This window comes from Ictalurus punctatus, chromosome 26 (genome assembly GCF_001660625.3).
Source record: "Ictalurus punctatus breed USDA103 chromosome 26, Coco_2.0, whole genome shotgun sequence".
Taxonomy (NCBI): domain Eukaryota; kingdom Metazoa; phylum Chordata; class Actinopteri; order Siluriformes; family Ictaluridae; genus Ictalurus; species Ictalurus punctatus.
The window spans coordinates 767,613-781,968 of NC_030441.2; the positions used below are offsets into that span (position 1 = coordinate 767,613).

Here is a 14,356-nt window from a genome sequence, read left to right on the forward strand (position 1 = left end):
AATGATATATATATATATATAAAAGGAGAAGTAAGTTAAGGGTTAAGAGTTATAACGAGGTACATCTACGCTTAATTAAAGTATTGTATGAGGCTTCATAGCCTCAGAGGGGGGAAATGTTGTGGATAAAAATGACATGAAATAAACACGAGGGAGATTGAGTATGAGTAAAAATGTAATTTTATTGGTAATTCACAGGACGGGTGGGTGCGTAGTCTGGAGGAGAGTAAGAGGGGGAGGAAAATGGGGTGCGTCCTGGGGACATGGGGAAATCAGGGTGGGTGAAGTGAGCGGACCACTGAGAGTCGGGCGGACTGGTGGGTGAGAAGAGGGACGGATGGTCGGGGCCCGGATCGGAGAAGACAACATCATCATCCTCGGATTGGAAGCTGGAGGGGGGTTCTGGGTCTGACTGGGTAGAAGCGTCAACACGCACGTTCGTGGGGCAGATTCTGTACCGAAGAAGAGGGGGGAACCCCGGATCTCCATTCTTAGGGGGGGTGCGGCGAAGATAGTTAAGTAGCATCATGATATCAGCAGTGAGATGCACAAGCTGGTAATGAGTGTCCAGATCCAGGTCCAAACCCTGATCCAGGTCCAGTAACGGAGAGAGAGGGGACTGACGACGGGCACCGGCACCTAGACACATAGAAGCGGGATTAGGCGGATTGGAATTACGAGCAATTTAAGAGCAGTAATAGTAAAAAAGTCAAAAAGAAGTGTATGAGCTGAGGAGTGCTAAAAACACACACCCACACACACACTCGTACAGTCAAGACACAACATACATAAACACACACGAATAACTTTAATAATATCTTATAGTGATAGAGAAACTCTATAAAAAACAGAATAGTAGGATATGCAGGACAGTAGAACTGTAATGATATTAAGAAGTTGGAAGTACAGTAAACCGCTTTTCAAGTAGTATAAATATATATAAAATAAGAAATATAGTGCAAATATGAAAATAAATTATAAATGAGAAGTACGGGAAAAAAAAGGAAAATATAACTTACTCATGAGTCAGATGGTGAGGATTCTCGTCTCGCAAGGAAAGCCTTAATTTTTAGAGAACCATGAAGAAAGCCAGTTATAAGGGTGGCTGCCCCCCCCCCCCCCCCCTCGAGATAACGATAAGACCAAGGTCCCTCCCGGTTGTTTAGTCGTCTTGCTTACGTCATTTTTATTACCTAGGGAAATGGGAATCATGGTTTCTGAAGACCTGGGTAGGGGAGAACCCTGGTTTTTGAAGACCTAGGTAAAAGAGAACCCTGGTTTTTGAAAACCTAGGTAAATAGAAACTCTGGGTTTTTGTTTCCTGGGTTGTTGGAAATGCCTGAGTTCTGATTTTATGTGTAAAATAAAACCCCGGGTTTCAATTCTATGGGTAAGTGAAATAGGCCTTTTCTGGAAACCTATGGGTTATCTAGTGTGTAAATACAGTATAAATACTGGAGCTTAAGCTCAGGGTAGGGGGGATCACTTCTGAGAATTCTCATCGGTGTGGATCTCGTGTGGTGGAATGGAACAATAAAGCTGGACCCTTGCTTCTTCTCACTCACGGCTGGTGTATTTTTTCTATCTCCAACTGGTCTCAGAGGTAGATGTGAGTATTGGCTTCTAAGTTGAATTTTAAATGTTTTTGGGTAATAGGCTAAATTCGAGCCAACACCGCTTATTGTTTACACAGACACCGCTTATTGTTTACACAGACACAAAGGGAGTTTTGCAGATCGTCTAGACGTCACCTGCAAAGGACTGAAATCAAAATAAGTGTGTTACAGACGTTAGTGGGAAGCACAACAGTGCCAGAATCACATCACACATGAAATAAAGTTGCTGTTGGTGCATTCTTTGTTGTTGTTGTTGTTGTTGTTGTTGTTGTTGTTGTTGTTATGTCTTATGAATTTTCAGACAAAATAAAGGAACACGTTATCAAATAAAGCTGCGATCCGCGGGGTCCAAGCACCACAAACATTGCCCTGGTGGCCATTTTTGTTTAGCGATCATTAGGAATGAAAAAAGATACGTTAAGATAATACTTTATTAATCCCCAGATGGAGAAATTAGGGGAATGGAGAATACAGTTCAGAGATTAGCACAACGATGCAGGACGTCAATTAACTGTTGACACGTTTCTAACGTGCTAAACCCGAATCTGTTAATAAAGGAGCGCCTGGATCTGAGCATGAATTCTCCTGAAGGGCGTCTAACTGTGAATGCATAAAGAAACAGGAATGAGGAGAAAAAATAAAGCATGTAGAAGAAGAAATGATAGATCGGGTCATGAGCTTGGTTAGTATAAAGGAACTAAAACCACAAGTTCAGCAAGTTTTGCAATGATGAGATTCCTCGTACACGTCCAAATGAACTTCTGATCACATCTTCGTTTCACTTCTAGGAACTCTTTTGAGGAATCATCCCGAACCACAAAGTGATTTCTTCATATTTCAGCTCCCTCTGATTTTGGAAGTTCTCAGCAATGTTGCGTTCAGGAGGCGCGCTGTTTGCTTTTTTCTGAAAGAAAACTCGACAGAAACGTGAACCCGAGGTGTGTATCGGGACGCGACAAAACGTCTGCGGGACGAAGAAACGATTTTCAAGAAGATTGTGATTTTAAAGTGGAAACAGTGCACAAAGATTTATAAATCTGATATTTAAAGAAATTAATGGTGCACGCGCACTTTCGCTCTAGAATCCATGCGAAGTTTTATAAATGAGGCCCCAGAAAACTAGGTGGCGCACCTCTGGTCAGTCCAAGGGACGTGTAGCTAACCAAGGTACAGTACCTGGGCTACAGGATTGGTTCCGGACCTCCAGGAAAGGCTTTCCTGAATCCCAGAGAGCCAGGTCTGTGTTTTTACTGGGTTTGCAGGATACCACCGGAGATGAAAAAAAGATGATGCCAACGCATCATTTTTCCAGAAGACGGCACATGGAGGTACGTCGAAGGGTGTCGGCTGTCTTGTCACGACACGTGGTGCATGAAGGGAACAGAAACGTGTATAAGTTGTCAGTACTGGATGTACATGTATATATTATTTACTGTACTTAATATTAAGTTGAATATACACAGTACACTGTGTGTGTAAAGGTTCTATAAGCAGCTCTTGTTAAGACGGAATATTAACAGAAAGCGGATAAACGCTTTTGCCTTTGCATCACGGAGTCTTGCTGCTTGCTCAACATAAAGGGACTGGAAAGTTGTGCAGTCCTGCAATGATGCCAATTACAGAAGTGAAGCTAAAAGTTCCACAAGCTACTTCTAATAACTTCTACACATCTTCTGGGAACTGTTTTTGTACATTTTATTTGCAGCCGTGGATCTTCTGAGTAATCCTCCTGAACCCCAACATCCAGTAACAGAGCTGTATACACTGACGCTGTTTCTAATCACTGCATGAGGCGCGCAGTAGGTTCTCCTGGAGTTCCAGACATGTTTGGAGCTGTGTGTAATCGTTTCATGTGGCGTCGTGTGTTCTTTATATCGTGTGTGTTCTTTCCTTATCTGTAGCTTCCTGTTTGTAGGAGGACGGACACAGTAACGTAGCTCTGCTGATCACGCCTGCCTCGTGTTGTCTGTATAAAGTCTCTGACTCTGAGACTCTTCTGCACTCGTCGTTCAGTGAACATTGTGTTCCTCTGCTACGTCTGCGTCCATCATGAAGCTCCTCAGTGTGGTTCTCCTCCTGCTTCCACTCTCGCTCTGTTTGGCTGAAGTCGTGAATGATTTTACTCAGAGCTGTCCAGGGTTCTTCGCTACTCCGAATGATGTCGTTTCTCCTCCTACGGGTTTTACTGGGGATCGCTTTAAACGGATCTGTCAAACTCTAAATGATAAAGCTGAATTCGCGACACTTTATGACACGACGTACAGGATCCCAGTTTACTCAGCATACAGGTTTACCGGACTAAAGAAATGTAAAAGAAGTAAGAACTGGTATATTGAACCTCAGGTAAGTGCAACTTAGGTTACTGTATCTTATAACTATTTAATTTATAACTTCTGTAACTTATTTTTTGATCAACAACAATAATAATAATAATAATAATAATAATAATAATAATAATAATAATAATAATAATATATTTTAAGTAATGTTAAATAATTTTACCACTCACTCATAATAATAATGAATATCTATTATTTTAATTAATTTTGAGTAATTTTAAAATAAATAAAATAATAATTTGTTTATAAAAAATATATTATAATAATATCCACAATAATAAACATTATTATTATTATTATTATTATTATTATTATTATTAAAATATCTTTTTTTACTGATCCAGTAATGCAGAAATCATCAAATACACATCTAAGACAAAATTAGTATTATGAAAAAATAGATTACCTAAGACTTTTGCACTGTAATGTGTGTGTGTGTGTGTGTGTGTGTGTGTGTGTGTGTGTGTGTGTGTGTGTGTGTGTGTGTGTATGTATGTGTACCCCTTATGTAGCTGGAAAATGGAACCTTGGGGCCAAACATGGATAATGAGTCTGCTGTGGGAAATATAGTTAATCAGGCTAAGAACGGAGATTATAAAAAATCTGGCTATGATAGAGGACACCTGGCTCCAGTTTTCCATGCCACCTCACAGAACTGTGCTAATGCCACCTTCACGCTGACCAACATTGCTCCACAGATCCACTTATTCAACAGCGGGAAGTGGAACATGATAGAAAAAGAAATGGCTAATGTACTGAATAAAGATTGCATTAATGTAGGCCTGCGTGCATTTGTAGTAACTGGGGTTGTGCCGGGTAATAATAAAATGAATAACAGTGTGCAAATTCCCAGTCACTTCTGGACGGCATTCTGCTGCCTTGATAACAATAATAAAACTATACGCTCAAGTGCATACTATGGAAAAAAGGATGACTCTGTAAAAGAAAAGGATGAGTCTGAAAAAGAAAAGGATGAGTCTGAAAAAGAAAAGGATGAGTCTGTAAAAGAAAAGGATGAGTCTGAAAAAGAAAAGGATGAGTCTGAAAAAGAAAAGGATGACTCTGAAAAAGAAAAGGATGAGTCTGAAAAAGAAAAGGATGAGTCTGAAAAAGAAAAGGATGAGTCTGTAAATGAAAAGGATGAGTCTGAAAAAGAAAAGGATGAGTCTGAAAAAGAAAAGGATGACTCTGAAAAAGAAAAGGATGAGTCTGAAAAAGAAAAGGATGACTCTGAAAAAGAAAAGGATGACTCTGAAAAAGAAAAGGATGAGTCTGAAAAAGAAAAGGATGAGTCTGAAAAAGAAAAGGATGAGTCTGTAAATGAAAAGGATGAGTCTGAAAAAGAAAAGGATGACTCTGAAAAAGACAAGGATGAGTCTGAAAAAGAAAAGGATGACTCTGAAAAAGAAAAGGATGACTCTGAAAAAGAAAAGGATGAGTTTGTAGTGTATCAGTGGAATGTGAAGAACATGGAGACAGAGTTAACACAGCTGTATAAGATACATGTCAATAACATCCCTGATTTCCGCTTCACTTTGTTTGCTGGAGAATGTTATACAGAAACTGAACCAATGGAAAAACAAATAGTTGAAAAGCCAGCAAAGGATAAAAAAGGAACCAAAGCCTGTAAACCAAAGAAACGTCAAAAATTGTAAAGAAATTTAAAGCAGGAACGATGTTGAACTAGTGGAAAGTCCGAGTGTTGAATGGTTTCAGCGTCTGTCCTGTATGTTTCCCATTCAGTGGAACAACTTCTACACACATACACTTAAAAAAATGAAAACTAATCAGAAATCACTCATGTGTTGATTGACATGTTGTACTTTTAATCAGTTTATTTCTGTCACTAAATTGGGATCAGATCATTTATTATTAATCACTGAATTGCAGTTTGATTTTCTGCAGAATTCGACATCAATAAAGAGCATCCAATTAAACCGTGTCTCCTCTTACTTACTGCCGTATAACATCTGGAGCATAGCTATGGGACATTAACACTTAATAAATGTATAAAATAATAATAAAAAGATCTACAAACATCTGGACATTCATTTTTGAGTCATTTTTTTGTTTTGTTTTTAAAAACCTTAGATTTCGGGAGGACGTAACTGACTGGTTACATACAAAAAGTTTCTGAACTGGAAATAAATCATGAGGAATTGTGCATTTTAATAAGAGACAACAAAACAAATTCTGGGAAATCCCCACCCTGAGTTAAAAAAAAAAAAGCTCAAGATTATTAAAAGGAAAAATGCCCCACAAAAAAACCCCTCTTAAATATTTATTTGTTTATTTGATATTTTGCTTTACTGCAAATGTGTATTATAAATCTTGTGCCTGGTCTGTAAAACTTCTTGTCAGCACATGATGGAAGTAATATCCCACACTGCCGGTCATTTTTCTCTTCTCCCCTCTTCATTAATTAAAATAAATAATATAAAAATCTAAACTTGAAATGTGTGCAGACTTTTGTCCTTATTCCATAGATTAAACATTCTTTTTTTTAAAAAAAAAGTTCTACATATTTTGTTATTTGTACAAGTAAGAAAAAAAAAAATATTTTAAATAAACTAGAACACGTTTAACGCGTTTTTTTCATGTGATGTCATGGCTCCTTGCCGCTAGGGGGCAGCAGTGTGTGTTTACACTCAGTTACGCGGCGCTGTAACAGCAACAAAGAGGACCTTACTAAAACAGCCCTATTAATCGATTTTATCACATCGATCAAGAGGTTTTAAAACATTTTACACCTAAAATCACGTTTCAGTGCGTTATAGAACGGTTTATAATGTTAAAGTGTCTTTTTAATTTTAACGTCTGGCTTTAATTCTTAAGTAGAAATTTATTCAACGAAAGTCTGTGTATCGACTTGTTATGTGTTATCTTGGAGAGTGTCGAAAACAGCGCCATCTGGTGGTTAGTAAAATAAATTAAACTGTCAAAAGCCTGTGGAAGAAGCTCGGTCAGATGAAGCAGAAATAACACACTCTGTAGATCATTTCAATGTTATGTGCACAAATAAAAGTCTAACACGTGTGTGCGTGTGTGTGTGTATGTGTGTGTATGTGTGTGTGTGTGTGTGTGTGCCTCTAACTATGACTTTGCCTGTCTTTCGATATGCATCTGTCTGTCTGCGTGCTTGTGGGTCTGTCGGTCTGTCTACACACAAGCCTGTCTATCTGGCTGAGTGTGTATCTGTCTGTCTCCACTTGTGCATGTGTGTCTCTCTGAGTGTGTATGCCTGTATGTGCACATCTGTCTGTCTGTGAACTCAAGGGTTCACATACTTTTCCCAAAAGCACTATGAGGTTTTTTTTTTTGGTTGTTCTCAATAAAGATATGAAAGATCAGAATTTATTTTGTGTTATTATTTTAGGCACATTATATTTGTTAATACTCTTGACTTAGATGAAGATCAGATCACATTTCATGACAAATTTATTCAGAAAACCATGAAATTCCAAAAGGAACACATACTTTTTCTTGCCTCTGTGTATATATATTAGTGTGATAACCCTTTGCCTTCAATAATGCCTCAGTAGCCTCAGGTACACTGCGTACAGTTTCTATTACACAGCGCGCGCTGTAGTGTTTGGGATTTTAAAAATATTTTTGTCTCTGTACTCCACAGCTTGAAATTTGCACTCTAACAATTCACGTGTGGTCACAGGATACATTCTCAGATCTTAATAACGGATATTTTATACATTTAAGTCAAAACCATTTATAAATTACAGCACTTTTTTTATACATAAGCCCCCTCTTCGAGGCACCGTGAAGTCTGGGACGTTGGGCTTCGCGGTGTTTCTGATTACTCAGGTGTGGAAGTCAAGGAAACTTTTATAAGACTGAGAAATAAGTAATATCCCACACTGCCAGTCATTTTTCTCTTCGCCCCTCTTCATTAATTAAAATAAATAATATAAAAATCTAAACTTGAAATGTGTGCAGACTTTTGTCTTTATTCCATAGATTAAACATTCTTTAAAAAAAAAAAGTTCTACATATTTTGTTATTTGTACAAGTAAGAAATATATATATATATATATATATTTTAAATAAACTAGAACACGTTTAACGCGTTTTTTTTTCATGTGATTTCATGGCTCCTTGCCGCTAGGCGGCAGCAGTGTGTGTTTACACTCAGTGACGCGGCGCTGTAACAGCAACAAAGAGGACCTTACTAAAACAGACCTATTAATCGATAGGTGTGTGTGTGTATGTATGTGTACCCCTTATGTAGCTGGAAAATGGAACCTTGGGGCCAAACATGGCTACTGAGTCTGCTGTGAGAAATATAGTTAATCAGGCTGAGAACGGAGATTATAAATATTCTGGCTATGATAGAGGACACCTGGCTCCAGTTTTCCATGCCACCTCACAGAACTGTGCTGATGCCACCTTCACGCTGACCAACGCTGCTCCACAGGCGGCAATGTTCAACCGCAATACATGGATGAGGACAGAAAAAAGCATGAATGACATACTGACCAAATCTTGCCTTAATGTAGGCCTGAGTGCATTTGTAGTAACTGGGGTTGTGCCGGGTACTGGTACATTGAAAAATGAAGGTAGAGTGCGAATTCCCAGTCACTTCTGGATGGCATTCTGCTGCCTCGATAACAATAATATATCCAAACACTCAGGTGCATATATTGGAGAAAATATAAATAATGCTAAAGTGGACAATCTGGAAAGGCAGGTACTTGAGAATCGATTATACAATCTGTATGGGAGAACTGTCACTTTGTTTGGTGGTCGATGTTAGATGCAGAATATGGAGAAAAGCGTGAACTATCTGTGTTAACACGGCTGTATCGGGGACATTTCTGTAGCATCATACCTCCTTTTAATTTCACTTTGTTTCCTCGACGACGCGACAATTTCAAACAGAAAATAAAACAATAGAAGAGCAAACAGCTGGAAAGGGGAAACACGCCGCACGAAAGCGTCAAAAGCAGGAACGATGTTGAACTAGTGGAACGTCCGAGTGTTGAATGGTTTCAGCGTCTGTCCTGTATGTTTCCCATTCAGTGGAACAACTTCTACACACATACACTTAAAAAAATGAAAACTAATCAGAAATCACTCATGTGTTGATTGACATGTTGTTGTACTTTTAATCAGTTTATTTCTGTCACTAAATTGGGATCAGATCATTTATTATTAATCACTGAATTGCAGTTTGATTTTCTGCAGAATTCGACATTAATAAAGAGCATCCAATTAAACCGTGTCTCCTCTTACTTACTGCCGTCTAACATCTGGAGCATAGCTATGGGACATTAACACTTATTAAATGTACACTAGAATCTCACAGATATTTTCTGGAGCAAAATAATAATAATAAAAAGATCTACAAACATCTGGACATTCATTTTTGAGTCATTTTTGACCTTAGATTTCGGGAGGACGTAACTGACTGGTTACATACAAAAAGTTTCTGAATTGGAAATAAATCATGAGGAATTGTGCATTTTAATAAGAGACAACAAAACAAATTCTGGGAAGTCCCCACCATGAGTTAAAAAAAAAAAAGCTCAAGATTATTAAAAGGAAAAATGCCTTGTCCTTATGCCATAGATTAAACCATTCTTTTATTTATTTATATATTTATCACATTATTTTGTTATTTGCACATGCATGATATAAAACAAATCAACTATAACACATTTAACCCTTTCATGCATAAATCATGTTTAAGCGAATCCAGTTTCTTTTATTTAGGAATATATATATTTTTGTCAGTTTATAAATATCACTCATCTTAAAAAGTAAATAGATCGTCCGTGTGCAATGTGTAACTGAAATTTCATTTTTTTAAAATAGAAAATATAAAAATGTAAACATATTCTTCACAGGTACAACATTTACACAGTACATTAAATCATTCGCTTTTAAAAATCTAAGTTGTTTGGTGGAGTGGTACAAAAATATTTTATAAACATATGGAGATATGCTGCAATGATAAATAATCTAGAACGAGACAGAATGAGAATATTTACATATTATTTTTTTCTGAAATTCTATTTTTTAAATAGTTTTTTTTTAAAAAAAAACCCTAGCATTATAAAGTGTTGTTATTTCAAGTTCATGTGATATCATGGCTCCTTGCCGCTAGGCGGCAGCAGTGTGTGTGTTTACACTCAGTGACGCGGCGCTGTAACAGCAACAAAGAGGACCTTACTAAAACAGCCCTATTAATCGATTTGAACACATCGATCAAGAGGTTTTAAAACATTTTACACCTAAAATCACATTTCAGTGCGTTATAGAACGGTTTATAATGTTAAAGTGTCTTTTTAATTTTAACGTCTGGCTTTAATTCTTAAGTAGAAATTTATTCAACGAAAGTCTGTGTATCGACTTGTTAGGTGTTATCTTGGAGAGTGTCGAAAACAGCGCCATCTGGTGGTTAGTAAAATAAATGAAGCTGTCAAAAGCCTGTGGAAGAAACTCGGTCAGATGAAGCAGAAATAGCACACTCTGTAGATCATTTCAATGTTATGTGCACAAATAAAAGTCTAACACGTGTGTGTGTGTGTGTGTGTGTGTGTGTGTGTGTGTGTGTGTGTCTCTAACTATGACTTTGCCTGTCTTTCTATATGCAGCTGTCTGTCTGCGTGCTTGTGGGTCTGTCAGTCTGTCTGTCTACACACAAGCCTGTCTGTCTGTCTCCACTTGTGCATGTGTGTCTCTCTGAGTGTGTATGCCTGTCTGTCTGAATGCGTCTGTTTATTTGTGCACATCTGTCTGTCTGTGTGGGTCTCTGAATTTTTACGCCTGTCTGCATGTGCGCTTCTGTCTGTGTGTACCTGTCTGTCTGTGTGTGTGTCTGTGTGCATGAGTGTGTCTGTTTGTCTGTCTATAAGTGTGTGTCAGTGTGTGTGTATTTTACCTCGCCTCTGTGATCACTAGCCTCCCCTAATATCCTGAATGTTATATATATATATATATATATATATATATATATATATATATATATATATATATATATATATATATATATATATATATATATATAACATTCAGGATTTGTTGATGAAGTAGTGTTCGTAAATCTAAAATATCTTTTTTACTGATCCAGTAATACAGAAATCATCAAATACACATCTTAGAAAGCAACAGAATTGCGTCTTACAGATTACAGATCAGCTGGACATGTGATATCGGTTTGCCAGTTGATGTGAGGAAGCCCCCAGTGCTTCCAAATTCGAGAAAAATCGTGTACAACATTAAAAAAGCATAGACAGTCTGATTTTGTGCGTGAAGACAAGCTTGTGTCAGTGCAGTGACCTCAGCAGCTTGTGTAGAAATGTCTCATGGTAACCCACACCATCATCTGAAAACTGCCTGGGTGTTTTTTTGTGCTTAGCCTACAAGTTAGCAATTTAGCAACTCTGTGTGGGTTGTGGTTGTGTCTTATGCAGCAACAAATGTGTCCCACAGCCAGATGTAGTGCCCTTGCCAGCTTTATGTAAATCAACTATTCTTGATAACAGATCTTAATAACGGATATTTTATACATTTAAGTCAAAACCATTTATAAATTACAGCACTTTTTTTATACATAAGCCCCCTCTTCGAGGCACCGTGAAGTCTGGGACGTAGGGCTTCGCGGTGTTTCTGATTACTCAGGTGTGGAAGTCAAGGAAACCTTTATAAGACTGAGAAATAAGAAAAAAAACCATCAGAGACCTCAGATTGACCGAAATCGACTGTTTGGAACATTATTAAGAAGAACGAGAGAACTGATGAGCTTTGTAACCATTAAAGGACCAGTAGGGTGAGGAAGACCTCCACAGCTGACCACAGAAGAATTCTCACCATAATGAAGAAGAAGATTCCAGAGCAGCGATCTCAAGCTTCTATCAGGAGAACATCCAGGGTTTACATCACCCGGAGGAGCATGCAACTCCCTAAACATTGGGTTTATTACACGGCATGCTCCAACGCATTATAATGACTTACTAGTGACTTCTACAGGTGGATCATGACCAGATCATCATTTTTAAGTTTTGCAGTTTTGCAATAATGCCACTTGCAGAAGTGAAGCTAGAAGTTCCCCCAGACAACTTTAAACAGTGTTAAACACCATAAAACACAGACCCTTCTGTATCAGACCACCCCCAATTTTAGATGAGCAAAAGTATAGGAACAGATCAGATTTAAGGTAAGTAAATAAAGTAAATAACACTAAATAATTGGTTGCATTTCCCTTACCTGAAATAACTGCATCAATCCTGTAACTCACTGACACCAAGATGTTTTAAGAGTGGATCTGATGCGTGTCTGATCTAGGACCACATACGACAGTGGCTAAGGTCTGATTTGAAATGATCCAGCAGTTGGGAAAAGAATCAGATCTGTGTGACATTCAGGCAGAAAATCAGATGTGATGAAGAAAATAAAGAGATTGTGTAAGTCACTCTGGAGAAGAGGTACACAGTTGTAGTTTGTCTTTCGGCTGTGTAGCACGGACACCAGCGCTCTTGAGGAAAATGTGTAACTACAATGACTGAGGAGAATAAAAATTGTTGTTCCTCTGCTACGTCTGCGTCCATCATGAAGCTCCTCAGTGTGGTTTATTGAATCTCAGGGAAGTGTAACGTAGGCTACTGTATCATAACTATTTATTTTAGAACTCACGCCAGTTATTTTATTATTGTTTTATTATTGTATTATTATTATATAGATATTTTATAATTGCTTCAAAAAATAATGTAAGCATACACAACGTTCTATTTCACAATCTAAAGAGATTACGTAAGGTTCAATAAACCAGTCTGGCCAGGTTGGTGTTTTACAACACACTTCACGATTGTCTAACATGTAGTCCGAGTAAAAAGGGATCGTGCTCGTCGTGATAATAAAGCAGATAAGTAATGAGGAGCGAAGCCATGTAGTGCCTTGTATGTCAACATCATTATCTTAAAATGGACACGGAACCTGACCGGGAGCCAGTGCAAGGACTCCAGAACAGGAGTAATATGTTCACATGTCCTGGTCCCAGTCAGGATCCGGGCAGCAGAGTTTTGTACACATTGCAGTTCGTTGATTGTTGATTTAGAAACTCCGGGTAAAACGGCGTTACAGTAATCCAGCCGAGTGACAACAAATGAGTTAATCAGCTTTTCAGCTACAGAGAAGTTTAGCATGGGGCGCAGTCTGGCTATATTTCTGAGGTGAAAGAAGGATGTTTTAACGGTGCTCTGAACAAAAGAATCAAATGTAAGACTGGTATCGAAAATTACTCCGAGGTTCCTCATCTTACTTTGGGTCTCTAGAACAGAGCCACCAACAAACAGAGACAGTGGAGACGCTTTGAGAATTTGATGACGGGAGCCTATAAGCATAACCTCAGTTTTCCCGCTGTTCAGGCACAGAAAGGTATTATTCACCCATGATTTTATCTCAGAAATACAGTCAGAAGGAAAACAAACATCAAGGTTGTAAGGGTCCACTCACTGGTCCAACGACGGTATCCAATGACGTGGTAGAAGGATTCCCACGTGTTCCTGTCTTTTTGAAGCGATGTGAATATATTTAAATTTGTCATTCCAGTTCTTCTCGACTCTCTCTTAAATTACATCTGACTCCAATTGTAAAAACCTCGATGTTGTATTCATTACTTAGTTATTCATATTTTGATACTTTTGGTCTTCTATACTTGATTAATTCTAATTTATTCTATACTTTAAATTGCGCTAGTTCATTCGGATTCCGTGTCGAGCCTCGCGCCGGCCGTGTGCGCAGATCTCACGGTCACAAACTCGCCAGTCTTGGTCATTAGCCAGAGGTAATGGACTGATACTATTTAGACGACCGCCCCATGCTTACCCTTTCCTAAATAGTGCTTTATTTAGTCCCCTTAGATAGTAACACTTAGTTATAGTAAGGTTCTTTCTAGTCAGAGGTCATGACCACTAAAATCTACAGAGACAGACCAGTAATATCTGAGTAGAATTAGCTTTATATAATCATGCCATAGTTTCCTATGTACACGTCAACTAGAGTAAGATTACAATAACCAGAGGTTCAGACTTCCCCCTATTTAGACTTGGTCCATAACTGGTATTTCCTGTCGAGCATGTACGCACTAAGTACACCAACTAGAGCCAAGTCATTAACCTGGTCTCTTAGCTCCCGTAGATAGTAAGGGAAGTACACTCTAAATACACTGAACTTAATGCCAAATTGTTAGCCTGTACTAACCTGGTGGCAGATTTGCTGTAACAAGGACTTACGGTAATTTACTAGAGATAATAATTTCAGAATATAATCAAGTCTAATAATTTATTTAACCAGGTATGAAAACATCCAAATCCAACACTACTATTAATAATAAGAAATAATTACATTCAACATTACATTCCAATCAAATCCAAAACATTAGAGAGA

The 14,356-nt window shown here is 38.0% G+C and overlaps 1 protein-coding gene across 1 annotated transcript; it reads left to right on the forward strand.

The window, feature by feature from the left end:
- The first annotated feature begins 2,938 nt into the window (after positions 1–2,938).
- On the forward strand, positions 2,939–5,892 carry LOC128629187 (uncharacterized). The gene is made up of 2 exons (XM_053676078.1): positions 2,939–3,959; positions 4,468–5,892. Exons 1-2 carry the CDS (start codon positions 3,666–3,668, stop codon positions 5,608–5,610), a joined length of 1,437 nt encoding a protein of 478 aa, XP_053532053.1. The 5' UTR covers positions 2,939–3,665; the 3' UTR covers positions 5,611–5,892.
- Positions 5,893–14,356: the final 8,464 nt, after the last annotated feature.

Bases quoted from the DNA above. Each gene is read 5' to 3' on its own strand.
- LOC128629187 (XM_053676078.1), top strand. From the start codon at position 3,666: ATGAAGCTCCTCAGTGTGGTTCTCCTCCTGCTTCCACTCTCGCTCTGT. The intron at 3,960-4,467 runs GTAAGTGCAACT...CCCCTTATGTAG, and splicing joins ACTGGTATATTGAACCTCAG to CTGGAAAATGGAACCTTGGG.